The following is a 21,794-nucleotide window of genomic DNA, read 5'->3' as shown; positions in this document are numbered from 1 at the left end:
CACAGTTGTTCTCATGATCCATATTTGTCAATTTGGATGATTACTGTCTCCAAAAGTAATTGGTGGTCATACAGGTATGTTGCATGTGTCCTTAACTTAAAGTTAGGTGTTCAGGACAGGGCCAAAGTTATCACTGGCATTCAGTGGTTATGAGTAGGATTAATAGAGGTCACCACAGTCATATTAGTGTATTCATGTGTGTTGATTTGCATGTGTGTCTGTGTCTGCCAGTGCACATTTCATTGTGTTGTTGTCATACAATTTAAATTGCAACTGCTGAGCTGCAGGGCTTGAATTCTTTGATACGATCTACTGTTCAACAATGTCACACAGCACATTAGAACCAGTGGGGCATTACACTGTGATGTCAATCATTAAATGTCCAATTGTACATTTTATAGCAGAAAACTTTAATAACCTGGATTTGGTTTGTTGCCAAGTGTTAGTCTATGCTTTAAAACACCTTTTAATCAATTTGAGAATGCCAATATGTTGCATATTTTGGTGGTGGGATGACCTTTCAGTTTACATATGAACAACTACTGTGTTTTAACTTTGACAGTCTACATTCACTGTTGATCTGTTGTGATCTGCATTTACCAGCAGTTTCACAAGTCAGGACCTCTAAAGTAGTTTGTGGTAGTATGACTATTCACCTTCTGCACCCTCTGACAAATGTTTATAGCCCTACAGTTACAAAGGCTAACTGAACCTAAAGGTGTTGTGATGATGTTTGGAGAAAAACACTGCAGTTGTGAAAATATAGGCCAGTAGTGTCACGTGGAAAGAGCTGAGGAATCACTGTCATTGCATCTGTATTATTGCAGTGGTCATAAAAAAGGAAGTGAGAGCTGTTTTACCCTGCAGTTTTGATTGACATCTTGTTTATGGTACGCAGAGTACTGCACACAGTTTACCAGATATCTAACCATGCCCCACCCCCACAACCCACTCTTCTGACACAGCGTTTTTTGAACCATTGCCAAAAACTGATGAAAAACAGAAAGGGAGTGAGTGTGGGGAGTGACTATCGGGTTGCAGATAAGGGCCCCTGCATCAGTCAGTATAGGGAGATGGGGTGAAGAGGACTAGTGGGGTTTAAAGTTAAGGTTAAAGGGAAGCAGTCTTCTAGCTGCCGGATAGTTGGAGATGTTTCGCTGCTGCCGGGTACAAAGGAAGCAGGTGCATGTCCCTTTAGAGGATAAGGCTGGTGTTTCTTTAAGACAACAAATTGATGACAAGACCAAGACCAACAATTTGTTTGTCCATGTCTCAATTGTTTTCAACTTCCCCACCACCATGTCAGTCAGCACCAAGCCCATTTGTTCCAACAGAAAATATTATCTTTAAAAACAAATATATAGTTCCACTTTTCTTTAAAGACAAAGTAACTTCCTAAAACAGCTGGGCATTGTAGTTTTAGGCAAACGTTACTCAAACAGGAGTTAAAGTGTTTTTGTTGGGTACTGTTTTCAGTCGCGGATTAATACACATTTGTTGTGCTAGAGAGTATTTACGGTACCCATGTTCATTGTAATGAAGGAACATGTCACCCTGTGCAATAGTGTGGCTAATTTGTTTTTAATAGTTTTTGGATAGAAATAAAGGTCTATGACACAGAGGAACAAGTGATATCAGTTCACAGAAAATACTTGTTAGTTTAGGATCAATTCATTGTTGGTTTTGGTCTTTTGTGACAACAAGAAAAACATAGAATATTTTCTTATTCCTTAATGTATTTCTATTCATTTTGAATTAAAATACGGGAAACTGGTTTCCAACACAGAATCTGATGAGAATATTCAGGATGTAAGTTAAATAGACTGAAAATAATGAAAATTGGGTTAACTCTTTGAAATCAGTTTAAACCAGGTTAGACCTCCATTCCCAGTTGTTTGTTTTGTCTAGATAAATATAATGACATGACCACTGGATGCTCTCCCATGCCAAGTAATGGAATAATCAAGCTCAACACAAGAGCCAAATAATATGATGAATGACACTCTTAGACAAAATGATTGAGGAACAACAAAAAGAGCATTGTCCATGTTGTTGAGGACAAACTTCAAAACAAGAGGCTAAACACAATGCTCTGACCTCCGAGGTTAAGCACACAAAGGAAGGAGATTTTAGATTGTCTACCGTCACATGACTGGCCTCTGAGATTCTACCATAAAAAATCATGTGAAGAAGTGTCATGTCATATAAGTGAGATAAACCCATCAGCACAGCTATCCTTCATTGATAAATTTGAAAGCAAGGCGCACTTTAGCAGTTTTATGAGAAACCAAACTGACAGAGTTGTGGTAACATACACCAGAGCAGAGCAATATTCCTCCTTGAAGGGAGGAAAGCCATAGAGGATGATATATATAGTGAATGTACATAAATATTTTTATTCAGATTGCAATTGCAATTAAATATAAAGAAATATGTTGATTTGTTCAGGTTCAACAGATAATTATGGGGCTCTTCCCTGAAAACTTTCCAAGCTGTCAACATCAGCATTACAGTCCATCTATCTCTTGCATGAATGCTTAATGTTGCACTGAATTTGTGATAGCCTATATATCAGTGATTTTCCATCATGGATTTCACTTCCTTAGCTGTTAGGCAACAAGTGGAACTTGGACTTGACAATATAACAAAATGCACACCTTTATGTCCTTACCGGGCGTTGTAGAATTATTTGGGACACACATTTTGTTAATGATCATCTCACACAGATCAGAATAATAGGAATGCTCTCAAAGCGGATGTGCATCCAACCACAGCGTTTATCCTGCCTCCTGATTGGATCGTAAGCTAACAATAACTTGCATCTATTTAAACAACCTTGGCTGGATTGCCCTCCTACTTCAGGGTTTGTGTTGAGAAATGTTCGGTTGTGGAGTTTAAAGTCATTTGATGGTTATTCAATGATTAGCCCAGGGTGTGGGGACCATCAAATACACAGAAGCCATAAAATGGGATGTGAGGGGGCCATGTGCGTAGATGGAGAAAGGACATTCTTGTGTCACAGCCAAACAGGAAATCTCTGTGATATCCACATCTTGTCTAATCATGCGTTTTCTTATGAAGAATTTAAAGTTCCTTTATGTGCAATTACCTGATCCACATCCTTGTGTTGTTTTACTACAGAGAGATTTTTGGGACTGTCGCCAAACACCTTGAAAAGAATAATAGTGTATACAGTGGCTGATACATTGTAAAGCAATTCTTGTCAAGGTCATTCGGATCTAAATATACATTGAGTTAGTCTGGTAACTCCTCAATGTAAACAAGGATATGTAGACCTTACTCTGAACTTTGCCATATAGAAAACAGTTGGAGATGTAAACACTGAAATGGAGGGATAAACAGGGATATTTAAAGATAAGATCACTGGTTAAAAACACATGTGATTTAAAGACTACCACAAAAACACTTGATGCAAAACTAATACATATAATCATAACCATTTTAAAGCATATCTGTATATCAGATATGCAGTTTACCAATGTGCTGACAAACAGATGAGTTAAAATGTTGCATCTTGTTCAGTGTTTAAGCCATTGACTTGGCCCTGAGCTGCCGTTGCCTTCTCCATTTATTTCAGATGCATCGTTTTCATCCTCTGGACCATTAAGCAGGATGCTCCTGTGTGTGCTGAAGTCGTATGATTATGGATATGGAAGGAAATCATAAATAAGAGCTGCCACTCTGCCACCACACATCAGCCCCAGCCAGTAAACCTGGAGTAAAAGTAGAGATAAGCTACATTTGTCTGTGAGATGGTAAAATGGATAAAAAGGGATTTTAGTGGCAAAGCTTCAAACTGTCAGCTTATATTACCCAGTGGTCCTCCATGTCACTACGTATCAAAGCTGGTCCAAGAGAGAAAGCAAGATTGATATCTCATCCGGTCAAATCTATCTGTAAATGACAACACATATAGTGTTTATTGAACAGATTATATTCATTGGGTGGAATAGTTCATATGTGTAGTTTGGGAATATGTAGTTATCTTATGCACAAATCAATTACAAATCAATAGTGCTGGCTATTCTTACATCATCAGTTTTGAAAATATATATTGAGAGTGGAAAAAAAAAATACAGTAACTCAATGTTTTTGTCGAGACATTTAAATTTGTTGATTGACCAGTATGATACATTTTTAAATATATCAAGTTTTTAAAAAATAAGTTGCCCATGGTGAAAGCTTATTGTTCATCTTGTTAATGCAGTTTTCCTGTGTTTAGCATGCGTCATAAGGATTTTAAAAACTTTCTTGGCCACATTATAAGTCAGTTTTGGCACCGGGGATCTAGGCGGTGAGCCCTTAGTACTTCTGTAGTTTGTTTTATGTTTCCATGAACACACTTACAAAAACAGTGATCAAAAGTTGACACATGCAGCTAATTTGTATTCTGCGTGCGTAGCTGCTTTGCAATTGTTTTCTGAAGTACTTTCTTCCTGGCGTGCTGGCATATCAGCCACACCGTGCAAAATTACGTATCGAGGCAAGGGAAAGAAAAAGTCTTGAATCATGGCAACACCTGTCAAACACTGGAAAATTGTGCTGGCAAGGAGAAATAGTGGTCTCAAGAAAACACTAACACTGACTTAGGATATGTGCCAGCACACCTCAGCAAACTGAACAAAAATCCAACATGAAAAACCAAATTGCTGTTTACTGCAGAGCTATTTGAGTCGAATAGTGCTTTCATTTTTTCCAACATCTGTTATTTAAATGAAACCCTTGTCCGTTCCCACACAACTTATTTTAGTAAGTGACACACATGGAACCGGCTGAAGAGTGACAAGGAATTTGATTAAAAACCATTGTCCCACAGTCACATTTAGTTGGAAAAGATAGTGAATAACAGCTCTTTTAACAGCAAAAAGATAATGAATGCAGTGGTTTACACTACATAAAGTCAACCTCTTTCTATATATTTTAAAAGCTCAATAATTGTCCTGTCAAGATGAAAGTCAAAGTAGACAAGGATGATCCCTTACCATGAGATTTACCAGGTCTAAATCCATTCACAATAGCACTAGCTGCAACTGCCCCAAGCATCTGAGCCAGGATGTAGCACACACATCTGAGGACACTGATCTGGCAGCTGACCAGCCTGCCCAGAGTGACTGCAGGGTTCAGGTGTGCTCCACTGATGTGCCCCAAGCTCTGAGCCAGTGTGGCAGTGAACAGCACAAGGGCCAGCGAGACCTTCTCCACCAGAACAACTCTCTCATCTTTTCCAACGATAGCTGGAAGAGATACGGCTGAAAAATTCTGCAGCCACAACCCTCGAAGAACACCCACTTTTTAATTCCTGGCATCTCAGCTTTTAGTGTGTCTGGTGTGTTAAAACCAACATGTTATGCGCACCAGTATTTATAGTGGAAAGGCTTTGTATTCAGAGGGGAGGAGAAAAGAGATGAAACAGGAAAAGATGTCAAGCATCAAGAGAGCAAAGAATCAAACTCCTTATCTTGAAAAATTATTTTATTTGATATAAATACACATCATGCAGGAACTATTTGTACTCAGACTGGCTCCTTTGACCATTCTCCATCTTTAACATCCTCCAGAAGGGGCTCCCGAATTTCAGTTTCCTGTGTTGAGCCGCAGTTGAACAGAACTTTTGATTTATCACTTAAGGGCTCATCTCTGGGTGACAGTATGTAGTTATACAGAAGAGCTGCCACTATACCACCACTCAGTGGTCCTGCCCAGTACACCTGAAGAACAAAACAGGATGAACACATTTCAATAGGAATGACTCATGAATCCAATAATTTCAAATCTGATTTGCACTTCCGCATTACGTACCCAATGATCATCAAAAGACTTCTGTATAATTGCAGGCCCAAAGGATCGTGCTGGGTTTATACCGCATCCTGTGTAGCTGATCTGCAAACCATATCAGAGGAAAACAACACTTACCTCTCTGGCTGTACATCTTGCAAGCTTGATGTACAGCCAGATCATTGTTATCAGGCCACAGCAGGATGGATAAACCATCTACTAAATTAATGAGGGAGGGGGAGGGATATAGAAACGTCTTAATATATTTACCCCGGCAAGGTGTCCCAACCCCACCGAAAGTCCGATTGCCAGAGGTGCAAATCCACCAATATCACGTCTTTTGTCAGTGACTGCGATCACACACAGGACCAGTTGGAGGGTGAGCAGGAATTCTACACCAAAACCTTGACTTGGGCTGATTCCACTAAGCTGCAATAATGAAGAAAACAAAACACTTAATTATGATTAGGGGGAAAATAAGCCTACACTTCCGCAACTCCTGCATCAGCTGCTAAAGAAAACCGAAAATGGAAACAAGCATGCTGCAAACCCCCCCCCCCCAAAAAAAACCCATCAGGCAGACCATGCTTCAACTATTTAGCTGCCTGATTGACTTCGTACTTAAATTACTGCCTAGGACAGCACAAGCTTTCATCCCAAACCCAATGCCCTCCTGCTTTTGTTGCATGACAGCTACAAACCTGGAGTGATAATTAGAATTTGACATTTAATTAAACACCTTATCACCAACAGTTAGCAAATGCGGAAGTCTTAGAGATTAGAACACGCAACTTTAGACAATGGGTGTCAGACTTTCACAGGAAGACTAGATCAGCCTGGAGGCAATTCCCCAAATGTCACTCAATCTGAGCAGTAAATGTCATTCATTAGCATTACTCAGGAAAATTGGAAGGACATAGATTCTTCCTTACCTTGTTAACACCCAGTGAATCTGTGGTTTCTGGCCTTATGCCATACACAATGGCACTGCCCGCCACTGCTCCCACAACTTGAGCTATTATGTAGAAAAAGGCTTTGAGGACACTCATCTGGCAGCTTGTCAGGAGGCCCAGGGTGATGGCAGGATTAAGGTGGGCACCACTAATGTGGCCTATGCACTGGGCTAATGTAGCAATGGCCAGGCCAAATGCAAATGCCACTTTTATCTCCTGGTCGGGGTAGGAATCATTTGGATCCCCTATTGCAGCAGAGAGGCCGATGAAGATGAAGATGATCATTCCTAGCAACTCAGCCAGAACTGCCTTCCAAAATGCCCACGTTTTAATTTCTGACATTTCTGGCTAGTCAGATAATGTCAGCGTCATGCTAAAACACAGAGTTTATCCAAGACTGCGAAACAGGCAGAAACGTGGTTCCACCAGCAAACCAATTGAAAGCATCATGAGTCACATTCACCAGCATTCATCAAGTGTGTGGCTGTAAAGAATCAGGCCTAATTAGAAACAGCTGAGAGATATGCGTTTTCCACCAGTTAGAATGACCTCCATTTCTCCTGTTCTGTTCAGTACTTTTCCAGTTTAACAGAAGGCGGTGCTGCTTTTTTTGTAATTCACAACTCATTAATGATCACACCAAACTGTTGTGGATGTTAACAGAGTGATTTGGAAAAAGCAGTTCAAATGAAGAATATATTAATTTATCTAAGTGCTTTATTGGATTTAAAAGGAGGTTTTAGTGCATTAGAACAGAATAAAACTTGCAGCAAACAGCAGCTTGCATGCATAATTTGATCCATATTTTACAGAACTGTAAATTTGTATTTTTATAATTGTTGCAACATAAAACTGAAAATGGGATATTCCTCCAAATGAACCAGGAATTCAGAAAAAGAAATGCATGTTAATGTTATGGAGTGTATTATTAAAAAAATAATTTGTCGTAATTACAGGCACATGAAACATTAAATGTGTGAAGGACATTCATGGGTTGTGTGAAGAACACTCTGCTCCTGACTTCCCCCCCCCCCAAAAGTCCCGTAAATGGCATCCCTATCTTTCAATCAGTTTATTCTATTCTGAGGATGCGCCATGCAGGGTTTGCTGCATTGAAGTTAACATCAGTCATATGCAGCTGTGAAGGAAATGGGCCCTTTTGAATTTTGTGACAAGGAAACCAGCCTCCCATTCTCTGGTTTGTGTGAAAGAACTGACAGGTTAAAAGGTCACACTGCTTCATGTCTTCTTGTCAGAAGTAAGAAAGGGAAACCTGTCAAAGCATAACCTTTGAACTGGGCTCCATCCACAAGGAAAAATATCACCTCATTTTCATTATCAAACAAAAGCAGTTTTAGATGCACATTTTAACAAATACTTATTGATTTAGTTAATTCAGTTGACTTCTATCTATTCTCAAATTGCATAGTTGTTTCCATTTTCTGCCTGAGATTTATTTTAGTCTGTTTTCAAACATATAAAAAACACAATATAAATATGGTGCAATTCTGACTACATAGCATTTGCAGCTCAGGTAGAGATGATAGCATAACTGGAAGGATGTAAGATTACGTCAGAGGAGCAGGATGGAAGAGGTGTAACGAACTGCACATAATAAAGCAAATGTGACAGCAGAATGGAGAAACAATCTTGACGGGAAGGACGAAGGTTATGCTTTCCAACCCTATGAGCAACCTCTCTATGGGCATGCCAACTCTCACCGCAGAGCAGCAAACTCAAATTTAAATGTAATGGACAAACTTGCTACAGTTTGTTGATTGGTTGGAGAAGTACGTTTGTCTCGTCAACCAAGATTTGATTGATTGAAAATATCCTTTTTATAGTAACTAATTACAAAAGCACCTTGGCTGAATTTTTTTTGGGGATCTCTCATAGTGCTGCCCTGGGAAATTATAATGCTGACATGTTGCAGCCATAAAGAAGGAAATGGCTTTCTCTACTATCAACGCCAGCAGTGATAAGGGCAGCCTCAACATACATCATTTTTGTTATGCAAGAAGGAATAGTGAATTAATTTAGCTACTGAAATGCAAAACGCAAAATGTTAAATGCTGCAAAATAATAATAAAAAAGGCTGAGCAGAGCTCCATTCATGTAAATTGGCTAAATATTTTAAAGCTGTAGACATAAACTGATATTTCCACATGTTTAGGTTTTTGGAGATAGATAGATAGATAGATAGATAGATAGATAGATAGATAGATAGATAGATAGATAGATAGATAGATAGATAGATAATGTTACGGCGGCTATCATATGATGACAAAAGACACTTGTAGCTTACAAATCACAATGAGGTGTGTGTGAATTACCACACACACACACACACACACACACACACACACACATATACATACATATATATATATAGTACTAAAAAAAGTAGAATAAATAGAAATTAGGCCAAAGATTTGACATGGACGAATAATATCACATGCAGATAATATTTGAGCTTTTAAGCACATTGTCAATAATACTGACTGAATCTTTTATTTGAGGGCCATTTTCATTTATGCTTGGTATTTAGGTATTAAAGGATCACAGTAAAGCTATTTGGGAAAGAACTCTGTTCAAAAAAGTAAAATACAACTGCATGACTACAGTTGCTGAGACAGCTGTGGTATGAATGTATCAAGCTGACTAAATTTTTCCAATCAATTGGCCAGAGAGAAGGATGAATTTCAATCTACCAACATCATTCCAGGTCAAGGACAGGATTAAAACCCACCAAAACCTGTTTGGATTCTGTGCCAGTGGGCAAACCTTATCTAGAAAGGTCACATGTGCTCCCTACACTTACAATGATGTTCACACCTCCTGCCTTTCTGATGAATAAAGACACAACAAAATAAGACACAACAGTCCCCCAGATCTAGCCCCTCATTTGCCAGAAGTATAAATAACATCAAGATGCAGGTGTTCTTTAGAACCCCAGAGAAGATTTATTATTGTGGTCTGTCATGAAGGTTGGACTTCAACATAACTCAGATAAAAGGATGAACACAGAGAATTTAATCAAGCAGAAATGGAAACAAGTATATAATCAATATGTGTGCTGGTGTTACGTGGGGGCAGAGCAGAAGAACGCAAATGCAGAAACAGGCGAGGAGACAGGGATATGGTAGGAACAAGGCATTTATTTTAAGATGAGGAAAAGGGAATGTTGGCCTGAGGAAGTTTGGACTGGTAGCAGGGAACCTGGAGCTGGAGCTGACGATGGTAGCTGGGAACCTGGGGCTGAGGCAAGCTGGGGCAAGGGGACCAGGTCTGGAGCGGAATCCCTGGGGGGGGGGAGCAGAGTAGAACAAGGGTCTAAGGTGGGGAAGTAGGGCTGACGAGACAAGAACAGGAGACAGAGGAAGAGTAGACAGGACCGGAGACAGACCAGACGGAACTGCGGGGAACAGGAGACAGGGACAGGAGCCAGATCAGATGGGACTGTGAGGAATAGGAGACAGGGTTAGACCAGGAAAACAGGCAACAGCAAGATAAATGCAGGAGAAATGGCTTGAAACGTCAAATGACTGGACAGAGCCGACAATCTGGCAGTATGGATCTGGCGGGGCTGAGTATAAGTAAAGGTCTTGATTATAGAATGGGTCTCAGCTGTTCGGGCTCTGCTCTGACTCCAGCACACCTGACTCCACTCACACAATCACACACATAGGGAGAGAGAGGGAGAGAGCCACTGGGGAGGTGGCAATAGGTAGGTTAAATGGTAAAATGGTACTTACAACTTCAAAGTTTTTCCCTCCCGGTTGCTTATAATAAGTAAAAACATAAACTCATGATATCGTGAATAAACATCAAGTGTAACCATGGAAAAACACCAAAAAATGATTACAGAAGAGTTTCAACGGTAATTAATGAGTATCTTTTCAGTCAATCCAGGTTGGATTTGGTTGTTCATTTCAAGCAGTTTATCCAAAGTCCAAATCCAAAGCGAGTTGAGTCCAGAGGTTAGAGTCCGAGGTGCAGTTGTCCATCCAGTTTGTTGGGGAAAAGACTCCTAGTGTACTGAGCTTTGTTGGTTTTCCTTAAATAAGACTCTTAATCACATTTTAACACCCCATCACATATCTCCCATCATGTTTTTCATAGAAACTTTCATGGTCTGTCACCTCCCACAATGACATCATCTGACTTTGTAAAGGACAATATCAACACCCCGTAAGCAAAGATTAATAGATTTCATCCATACAGCTACAACAAATGCTGTATTTTTAAGAATTGATTGGATATTGATGCGGGGCTAGAAGTTAAATTATGGCATTGAAAACAAAACCTGAACTGAAAAAGGAAACACTTTTAAAAAAAAAATTGTATTGGCACTAAAAAATAAAACACAGCCATTAAAAACAATTACAATCTTATTATCTTATTTTATTTATTTTTTTTGCATTATGATGTGTTTTTCAAAGTCAATCTTCAGATTTATTCTTCATGTATTTGTTTTTTCAGTTTTTTTTTTTACGCTGTTGTTTTTTTCCCAGTGTCACTGGTTTTCAGTTTCAACTTTCTGTCACTGTTTTGACATAGAGAGGAGGGCCCTTGCTGGGCCTACATTACCCAGTATGCCTTGTAGTCTGACGAAGATATCCAAGGGTGATGGTATCATGACAGAGATTTTGAGCCAGACTGTTGTAATTTTCATTCTAAGAATGTTAATATGTCACTTTATTAAGATTTAATATTTTTTCAGGCAAGAAAGTAACCATGTAGATTCCCAATATGTGGTCAATTTATCCAAATAACGCCTGCTTGTAGTGTTCAGAGCAGCTGTAGTCTGAGCATTTGACTTTCAGGGACCATTTTTACATACGCTCACCTCAGGTTTTGGAAAATCCGACATCATTATCATAGAAATAACAGAAAATCACAAAAAACATGATATGTCCCCTTTAATGGTTCAAATCAAAGCCACTTGAACCAATGTATATGTGGTGTGTAGGAACCCCATTGGAACCAGTGCGTGACCTGCTGGCATAAGACTCAGCACACCGTAGTGGGGAACTAGTCACTCGGCTCAGCTAACTCCAATAGCTGTTCCAGAGCACGCATCCAAAAGGTGTTTTTGTGAAGTGCTCAATGGCCAACTGCCCCTGGCCTTTTGCTCTGAATTCCAAAACCTCTATTCAATCAGTATGTGTCTGTGCCTTAAAGGGACACTTCATCAACCATCCTTTTAGCCATAATGTTGTATTAGTAACCTAAGTGCAGCTCTGTCAAGCCCAAGTGCCCTACAAATTCTCCTCTGGTTGGCTCCCCCTCTGTTCCTTTGAGTAGCTCAAGCAATCTCAGCAAAAATGAACCTGAACTCTATATGCAAACAATAACCTGCATGTGGTGGAGATGCCCCTTTTTCATCTCTGCCCCTGCTCCATCGGGAGTATGCATACCACTGAGCACCAATTCCCAAATTTCACTGGGGAGTACACTTTGCTCCTGTGTGGAGAACAGAACGGAAGCTTTGTGCCCGCGTACTCTGTCAAAGGATGACTAACAAGCTGCAGGTTCAAAGCCAAAAAGCTTTTCGATCTTTCTATGTCCTCCACTGGCAGGCTGCCATAAAAAGACCAACTTATGGTGGAGAAATGGAGGAAAGATGAGTCAGAGAAATCTTCTCTATGTGCGTTGTTTCTTAACTCCTGGAGGGGAAACTCACCAATCTGGCAACCTGCCATTAAATTCTTCACCATACCCAACAATGAGTAACAACAGCTGGGAAGTACAAAGAAAACACAAAACATTTGAAGGAAAGAATATTGTGCAACAACAAATTTTTTAGATGTATTTTACGGGAAACAATTCAAGATGAAATTCTACACTACAAATTAATTCAATCATGGCGTCACTGGGTTGACCATGTTTTTTGTCTCTTCTCACACAACTTAAATAGTCACCATATTCAGTTGTTGCATTGACCTGGACCCTGAAGTTGATGAGGAAGATACCAGTTAGACTTTATTCTGTCCGGGCCCACATCAAGTATATTCACAAACACAACTGAAGAACTTACAGATAAAAGATAAAAAATGTTCAGCATTCATGTTTCTTAAGCTAATCATAACTGAAAGTATAGGGCTGTGATATAGTACAGGGCCATACTAGTGATTTCATCAACCTTTGACAACACACTGATTTAATCAACCTTTGACAACATCAGTCAAAGTTAAAGTTACTACAAGGAACTTTCATTTTGTGCCCCTGTGGACAAAAGCGGTAGTGTTTCCTAGAGTGAAGCCTGCATTATCAATCAATCAATCAATCTTTATTTATATAGCGCCATATCACAACAGAAGTCATCTCAAGGCACTTTTCACATAGAGCACCACATTACCCATGAGCACCACTGCCTTGTGTTTTACAGATCTTGATCTGGCTAGCGTGTGCACTGATTCACATTCTCTGATTCACTGCTTTGTTCTTGCTACCGCCGTTTCCTTTCTTCATTCACTCTCTAGCTCCCTCGACCACCGCTGCTCTCTCACACGCGCTCTCTCTCTTTTTCTCTCATCTTTTTTAAAATGAGTCGGGAAGCTGACAGCAAGTCTAGCTTTACTTTAACATTGTCAAACAAAGGTTTGTACTCCCTCATGCTACAATGCTACATGTAATGTAAACATAGGCTCTTCTGGTCTACGTTCATCTGATTTCGTGGGGACTCTAATTGGCAACCATTTAGAATAAATACATAGAAACAGCCAATCTTCTCGGTGATGATCTTGTTTGCTTATGTAGGCCATATAGAAGTATTCAATTTAGACTGTTTCATAACCAGTTAGAAACTCCTTGTTGTTGCTTTAAGAATACAGATTTAGCTCTTGTCTAATCCTCTCAATCATATCTAAAAACCTGTCAGTCAATTTGGGAGTGATACCATGTTCCAGTTCTCTGTTTTCATTTTTTAGTGGGTCACCTTTTTGTTTACATGTGGATTATGGATTTTTCTGTCTACTAGTAACCAGCCGTTGATGTGTGCTGTTATGTCTTCAGTGTATGCACTGCCTTCATAGATGTTCCTCTCACTGCAAGACCTTTGGCTTTAAGTCATCTGTGCTTAGTTTTCTAGTTTAGTGGTTTCCTTCCTTGTTAATGTGTCATACATCATTTGAACAGCCATCTCCCTTTATAGCTTTCACCACCCATAACTCCTTACAATACAACAACTACTTATAACTTGTTGTTTTGTTAATTTGTCCTTAATAAGTTCTTTTTGTAACTGCTACTGTTTGATCTCCCTTGTTTGTTTCTGGCCTGGTCAAGCCAGTTGTGACAGAAGACAGCCATTTTAAAGAGTTTTTTTGGGGATAGAGAGGGGGCAGTGAGGGAGTGGGGGTAGGGGGGATGACATGCAACAAAGTTTGCCAGAGTCACACAGCCAACTTTGTGATTGCATTGTATGTGTCTCAGCAACTCATACACCAGGTGCCGAGAACGACCTGAACTTAAACTCGTTGTGAATAGCATTGAGGGAGACAAAAGCTGACATGTCAGCCAATAAATGATAAAATGAAATGGATTTTGGCCCAAGTTTTCAGCAATTCTGACCTCTGTACACTTCTTTGTTATCAGATAAAGTCATGTCTTGATAACCAACTGGGAAAAGTGCACAATTGCCCCAGGGCCTCAGATACCCAGGGGCTCCAAACACTTCAGGTCAATGCAGGTCAATTGTTTTTCTGTAAAAACTAAAAACTTTTAAATTCGTTAGGTAAGTTGCATCCCTAAAGTACAACATCGACCAATGTGGCTACTGCATTATACTTAATTATTTTAGTTTATAGTGTGTTCAATTTGCAAATATTCATAAATTAAGTTGTTTTTAAGCAAATTATGACAAACTAACTGAAGCAGAAAACCTGGGGCCATGCATGGTCTGCTGTAATTGATGGGAACTGGGATTTGCGGTAAACACACAATGCACAGAGGGAAGGGGGGTAGGGGGTGTGTGTGTTGGGGGTGTTCAAGAGGGGCCTTGGGGCCGCCTAAAAGGTTGATCTGGCCATCAATCTGTATGTTTTCATCTGAAAATATTCTTGAAAACACACAATATTTTCTGTTTTTAACAAGATAATGCTCATTCAATATGTTTTTTCAGTGTTCATGACCATAGAAAAGAAAATCTATAATAAAAGATACTAAATATTTACTATCATCTACAATATATAACAAGAAAGCATGAGTAGGAAGTGTAACAACAAGTGTTTTATTTACTTAAAAAAAAGTGACAGACCTTTCAAGAGTGTACATACAATACATTATTCATCAGAGATAAAAAGTGATACAGGCACATAGAAATATGTATACAAAAAATGGCTCAACATAGAATACTGATATGGGGAATAATTTCAACACACTGCTCTGTCAAGATTCTCCCAACCTTGACTTTTATGCTTTAGTGGCAGTGAGTGGGGTCAAACCAGGAGTGAGTTAGAAAGAGACACTAACTGACCCGTTACCATAATCCTCATTGGTATTTCAAAATAGAAGAAAAAGAAGAGGCTTTTTACAAGAGTATAGACATGTACAATGACACTAAGTGGTTGTGATTGCACCGCACTACTTTGACGTCATCTCCACAGTTGTATTGTCGTTGCCTCCATTCACGTCGTAGTCGCCCACCGGGCCGCTGACCAGAACCTTCATACGCTCGGGGAAGTTGTCAAATTTGGGTGACAGCAGGAAATCATACATGAGAGCTGCCGCCACGCCACCACACATTGGCCCCACCCAGTACACCTGCAATGGATTACTTGGATCAATCTCAAACCATCGTTATCTCACAAAGGATTAACAGGAATAACAGAAAGATTCCAGCCCAGTTCAAAAGGTTTTCTTTTATCAATATCTCAGCCGGGCTTATTGTAAAACAATATGAATCTATTACTGATTAACTTGTGAAGGAGGATTCTCATGTGATTGAATCATCTGCCTGTTATTGAGTTATTGAATTATTTAAGGTTGACATGTAATATGCATCCAGAAAAATGTGAGGCATGCGTGAAGTGCTTATGAGCTTCCCTCTCTGACTTACCCAGTGGTTTGTGAAATTATTCAGGATCAAAGCCGGACCAAATGAGCGAGCGGGATTGATGCCGCAGCCTGTGTAGCTGATCTGTAATCAACAACAAAGAGACAACATGAGAGGATATCTTCAGCTACATGGTCTGGTGGTATATATATACATATATATATACATGTATATATATAATAGAGGCTGGCAGGGGTGAGGAGTTTGAGTGAAAACAATGCAAATGCATGAAATCATGTCTGCTGCTCTGGTTTATGTCGCTTAAATGTACTGTGTCTAATCCTAGATAAACATACAGCCTTGAGGATGGTTGTAAGGTGCAACTTACTGCTGCCAAGTGTCCCAGGCACACTGAGAGGCCAATGGCTAAGGGTGCTGAGCCAGTGACATCACGCCGCCTTTTATCAGTGACTGCAATAACACACAGCACCAGCTGGAAGGTTGCCAGGAGCTCTATGCCCACGCCTTGGCTGGGAGTGACACCGTTGAGCTGCAAGAATTAGGGAGGAATCCAAAACAACAACAGTTTGTCAGTCTGTGTCAGTTAGATGGATAGTTTCTCATCACGACCACTTCCCATTTAGCAGCTGCTGGCATCACCCTGGAAGTCCAACAGCGATTTGGCAGAGACTCTGAAGTGGCACATTGCTTATTCATTTTTCATTTTTGCAAAACCTGATCATTGTCATTCAGTGTTATTTAGCTGGGGTAAACTGTATGGAGCAGCACAGATATCATGCCCCACCAGTCAAGACAGCTGATGTTCCTAATTACAAATTGCAGGCTGAATTTAAAGTGAAGTTTCTTAGGAGAAGACCCTAAAACTCTTGTATACAAAAGCCGATATCTTCCAAAACAGCTGAGGAAAGACTTGACATTGCATGTTTTTATCTGTAAATTCTTTCAGCAGCTGTGGTATGGTGTGCTTTAATCATGTGTCATCACTATCCAATAATAAGCAATGACAGAATGTCCAAAGCACAAAACAAACAGTGCCAATTCAACGCTTGCATCTTTACCAATTTCTCATTTTTCACTTGTTTAAACAGTTAATACTCACACTTTTGATACATACACCTTTATCACACTGCAGTGGATCACATTTCTTAGCATTGCACAATGGTAAAAACTCTACACTTTTAAGTGACATGTTTTCATATATTCTACCAACAACGGCGATATGAACTTTTTTACTTACAGTATTGAGCCCCAGTACGTCAAGGGTACTTGGTCGTGTTCCATACACAATGCCACTGGCCAGAGCTGAGCCCAGCATCTGGGCCACAATATACATGACTGCCCTAAACACGCTGATCTGGCAGCTGGCAAGCATCCCAAGGGTAACAGCAGGATTCAGGTGGGCTCCACTGATGTGGCCCAAACTCTGGGCCAGTGTGGCGATGGACAGTCCAAAGCCCAGTGACACCTTCACCTCCTGGTCTGGCTTGGTATTATTTGTGTTTCCAATTGCTGTGGAGATGCTGAGGAAAATGAAAAGGGTCATGCCAACCAGTTCGGCCAGAACGGCCCTCCAGAATTCCTTGCTTTTGAACTCTCTCATGGTGGCTGTGTGGCTGCAGGTTTGAGCTGGTCCTCTGTAAAGTGTGTGTACTCACAAACAACTGCAACACGCTGCATATATAAGGCTGAGGCTGATAATGGTCAGTGGGCGGGCTTTAAAAAAACTAAAAGAGAGGGCCACACTGAATTAATGAGAAATCCCAAAGACTGGTCTCTCACTTCCCTCCCTCCCTCTGCTCTCACTCCCTCCCTCCTTCTCTCTCTGTCCTCCGGCCCCTCTCCCAGTACCTCCCAGTGCACCACTTTTTGGTCTTTGGACTTTTGTGAGTAATAGAATTGGGCCCTAGAAATAGTTGTAACCATAGATACATTTTCTATTCATCCAGGTATTTACAAGGTTACTGCAGAGGTTGTTTTAGAAAAACATTTTAGAAAACATTTTTGCTTAAATTTTTTGCAGGTAAATTATGTCCAGTTTAACTATAATTAGTCCGATTCACGTTTGTACTTCAGCAGTAAAAATGTACAACTTTTCATAATTGCACTCCTGTAGACTTAATCATACCATGGATCACTGACAGCACATAAGGGAGCACTAGAGAGAGGCCAGGCTACTCCCTAATAGTCATTTCAGGTCTCACCCTTCCTGGCACAAAAAGACCACCCAAATGACATCTCCATGCAAGATTGGAGACACCCTTTTAGACAAATAGAAGATATTGATAGAATAAAAAAGCTAATACATTTATTGTAGACATTAAAGATAGCCTCTTTTTATTATCACAAAATAGAAATTGTTATGTGTAGCTTCTTAAACAAACATATGTGCACAACTACACAACAAAACTGCAACATTTACTAATATGTAGCATGTTTCTAGGTTTTTTCAATATGTAGTGACAATTTAGTTTGTGAGAGGACACATTTACAAGATGGACTTGTGTAAACAGAGCAACAATAACACATTAACTGGAAGGATGCTTGCTAAATAATTATTACATGTATTTTAGAGAAAAAAAAAGCTGGAGCAGGGTAAAACATCAACTCTGAGAAATGAGCTGCCTGTTGCACCTGGCCCCCCACTCAAAGGGGCATGATAACAAACAGCAGTCGGACCACTGCAACATATGTCATGGAATTGACTTTGCTGCTGCTGTGCATGTGTGTGTGTATATGTGTTTTTTTTTGTGTGTGTGTGACGAGTCTTTTGTTTTTATTTCTGAAGATATTCAAGTGTCTGATTCAAATCAAATCAATCACAAAACCACACATGATTTCATCTGGTATGAATAACACCAAACATTTTAGCAAAAAAGCTGATTTAGCCTGTGGGATGTAGTTTATATATAATGAATATAATTGTGACTGTTTCTGTACGTGCAACTTAAGTAACAGACTGTCTATTTTTAAGCAGCATCAAAGGCAGGTGAAGGGAAAGTGTTCTGTCCTTAAACAAATTTATGACCTTTCAATTATTAACTGTTCCAGCTTGTACTCTTACAAGCGCAGTGGGTCATATTAGGCACATTCCTGATGGTGAGAGTGAAGGGGACAGAGTGACAGGGCCCAGTGAAGAAACAAAACACGTAAATCAAAATGACTAATGCTTGAAAGTGCTAATGCTGTTAAAAAGGAAATCTAGTATGTTACCGGAAAGCTGCTTAGTTCAGTGCTGTGACATGTGTGTGTCACTCTGCTGAGTAGTGGTAACAGGCATGTGTCATGCTTTTCTTATTTCAACAGGATTCCTTTTTAATTCAGTCTCCAGACGTTGTTGCTGCTGTTGTCACTTCCACTTGCTCAATAACTGAATATGAGCTCACAGTCGTTATATGGTTTACAGCAGACATTACAGCAGACAGTTTATTCTTTACACTAAAGGATATTTTGACTTTCACATCATATCACATTAAATTTTTGACAGGGACACACTTCCTGTAGTGTGCTTTGCTGCCCAGGAACAGGATGCAGATAAGGACCGCTGGTGAGCAAGGAATGATGACATATCCTCTGTGGTCCTATACAAAATGCTATTTGATTTGAACATATGTAAGTTATACTGCAGGAAACTGAGGTATCTTTTGGCCATTTGGGGGCAGCACATTAGGCTGTAAACACAACACTGACAGTCATAATGATCACTTAATGCAACTGACTTGGCAAACTTGTTATCAAACGGTTGCTTATTTACACACAGAGCAGATAAGGAGTGACATAAATATGAATTTAGAGACAATTAAGTCCAATATGCAAGTCAACCAAACTAATAAAGCTGCAGGTGGTGAAACCAAAACGAGCTACATGAGCTAAAAGAGGCAGAAATGCTGAGCTCAGGGACATTACAGTGATAATTTTATATTGGTTCATCATTAAGATCAACCCCTTTCACACATGTAGTCATTTGATCCATTGTTAATACATAAATGTTTATTGTAGCTGATTCAAAGTATCAAAAGCTGTTGGGCAGTTTAATCTGTAATAATGCATCATATTTTATGAAGTCATTGCATGTTTTGTATATTAAATCTTAATCTGTAAAGTAACTGACAACATCAGCAAGTTGACAACTGAACATGAATTGCAGATGAAGCTAACGATGTACAGCTGAAGCTTGATGAAAAGCACATGTGGTTTCTTTAAATAAAGTCTTTAGGTATTAGTTTTCCCCCTAACACAGTTTTCAGTTGCCCAAGATCCCCATTGACCTGTGTTTACCTGATTTGTTTGATAATTGAGTTAATGTACGGAAGGACGTGTGGTAGCCAACAGGAAGCATTTTACGAGCGCTACAAAATAGGCAAAACAAAATGGAACTTTATTTTTGGCACCTAATTATAATTCTCCGCTCCCAAGAGAATAAGCAAAGTACAGTATCAAAGAAATACTGCTTCAATATCACGGTTTCACCTATGTTCAGGATCAAAAGACTGTGAGAAATCAGATTAAGGTGCATTAATGCCAGAATAAAATAAAAATAATAAAATAAAAACCTGACAAATAATCCGGGTTTGCTATTTGGTTATGATTACTCTTGCTTTGTTCTTAATTAAAATAATCCAGTTAAGTTGTTTGCACCACTAACTCTGTTACTTGCAGTTACACTCAAACTGGAAGAAGGGAAATCCTGAACTAAAAAGAGTGTGATTGGATAAGGAACAATTTCTCAAGTAGGTTTTCAAGCTGCACCTGTCCCACACATTTTGTTCATGCTCTTATCTGATGCAATTATCTGCTGCACATATTCATGACTTCTTAACTGTTTATGATCTGCAAGAGCAGCACTGGAGCCGAAAGTTCTAGGACAGGTGTGGCCTGAGGACTATGTTGAGAAATAAGGATATACAGGAAACACTATATAAATTGTGTGCATGCAGCAGAGGTGAAAGTTTAGTATGGTCATGGCCAGAGGCACAAAATGGACAAGCAGCACAGCTGAAAATTGAAGGAAATTCGCAGCCATTTTGTTAGTGTTGGCATCTCTTACTGTCAATCAAATCAGCTCCTTTTAGTCCCTTTAAAAGCAATGTGCTCCCTGCATAGATGTACTGACAGCTTTGCAACTTAATGATTTACTAACTTTTCAAAGAGCAAACTTGATGACTGATAAAATAACTAATAAATGATTAATTCATTGTCATTTGTCACATCTCATTAGTCACATCTTATAAACCCTTTATATGTATACGTACCTCTACTATGTCAGGCTTCTCCAGTATGAGAGTAGAAAGAACAAAATGAATCTACCCGTGATTTACAAAGTGACATATCTGAAAACAGGGACATGTTGTCAACATTCAGCATCCAAAGTCATGACAACAATGTGAGAGAACAAGGGTAGGATTTCAATTGAAAATGTCAAAAATACATATAAGAAGTGGGCTTTCACAATGTTGCACATGATATGTAACCCACAGTTATACTGTTATGCACATTCTCTATAACATCTCACATCTGTGAAGGGAAAGCACTAATATGGGTTGCAAGTTTAGTGTATTTTTGTCATAAAACAGCATTTAGTAATCAGCATTGTGGTACATAATTAATAATTAATAATAATTAGCAAGTAATATATAAACATTTAATAAATGGTTTATAAAGTAATATATTTGTCAACAACTAAAATGCAACACCCAGAAGCTGTTGTATAAACAGATAATGAATGACAGTATAGTAATCATAGTTGTACTAACATGTCAACATAGGTATATGTTATAAGATATGTCAACATAGAAGAGATCGTAATCATTGACAAGTACAGTACATTAATAAACACTTAAAATATTATATATTAAATATAGACTTATACATCATAGTGTGTTATAAACAAATTATGAAATGTTTATACTGCTGCTTAGGAGGACTAGGGAAAGCATTACCAACTAGGTTATGAAGACTTAAATTTAAAGTTTTGTATGTGTAAACCTGTGATAAGCCATAGCTTTTCCTCTGGAAAATGTAAATGCATGGAT

General features: G+C 39.2%; 2 protein-coding genes, 1 long non-coding RNA gene and 1 pseudogene across 3 annotated transcripts; all 4 read right to left on the bottom strand.

Annotated features, from left to right (window-relative positions):
- Positions 1-3,539: 3,539 nt before the first annotated feature.
- On the bottom strand, positions 3,540-5,517 carry LOC122993397 (annotated as a pseudogene).
- LOC122994611 (aquaporin-1-like) lies at positions 5,476-7,236 on the bottom strand. The gene is made up of 4 exons (XM_044369378.1): positions 6,729-7,236; positions 6,067-6,225; positions 5,821-5,901; positions 5,476-5,729 (listed from the first exon to the last, which is right to left on the bottom strand). The coding sequence occupies exons 1-4, from the start codon at positions 7,089-7,091 to the stop codon at positions 5,535-5,537; spliced, it is 798 nt and encodes a 265-aa protein (XP_044225313.1). The 5' UTR covers positions 7,092-7,236; the 3' UTR covers positions 5,476-5,534.
- Positions 7,237-9,887: 2,651 nt separating this feature from the next.
- LOC122994230 lies at positions 9,888-10,512 on the bottom strand. The gene is made up of 2 exons (XR_006406534.1): positions 10,156-10,512; positions 9,888-10,051 (listed from the first exon to the last, which is right to left on the bottom strand). It is a non-coding gene; the product is annotated as an uncharacterized LOC122994230 (long non-coding RNA).
- A 4,444-nt stretch (positions 10,513-14,956) lies between these two features.
- LOC122994523 (aquaporin-1-like) lies at positions 14,957-17,439 on the bottom strand. The gene is made up of 4 exons (XM_044369254.1): positions 17,003-17,439; positions 16,133-16,294; positions 15,808-15,888; positions 14,957-15,512 (listed from the first exon to the last, which is right to left on the bottom strand). Exons 1-4 carry the CDS (start codon positions 17,363-17,365, stop codon positions 15,333-15,335), a joined length of 786 nt encoding a protein of 261 aa, XP_044225189.1. The 5' UTR covers positions 17,366-17,439; the 3' UTR covers positions 14,957-15,332.
- Between the last annotated feature and the right edge of the window lie 4,355 nt (positions 17,440-21,794).

This window comes from Thunnus albacares, chromosome 12 (genome assembly GCF_914725855.1).
Source record: "Thunnus albacares chromosome 12, fThuAlb1.1, whole genome shotgun sequence".
Classification (NCBI taxonomy): Eukaryota; Metazoa; Chordata; class Actinopteri; order Scombriformes; family Scombridae; genus Thunnus; species Thunnus albacares.
Note: the sequence above shows the minus strand (reverse complement) of the source record. Positions and strands in the feature narration are given on the sequence as shown.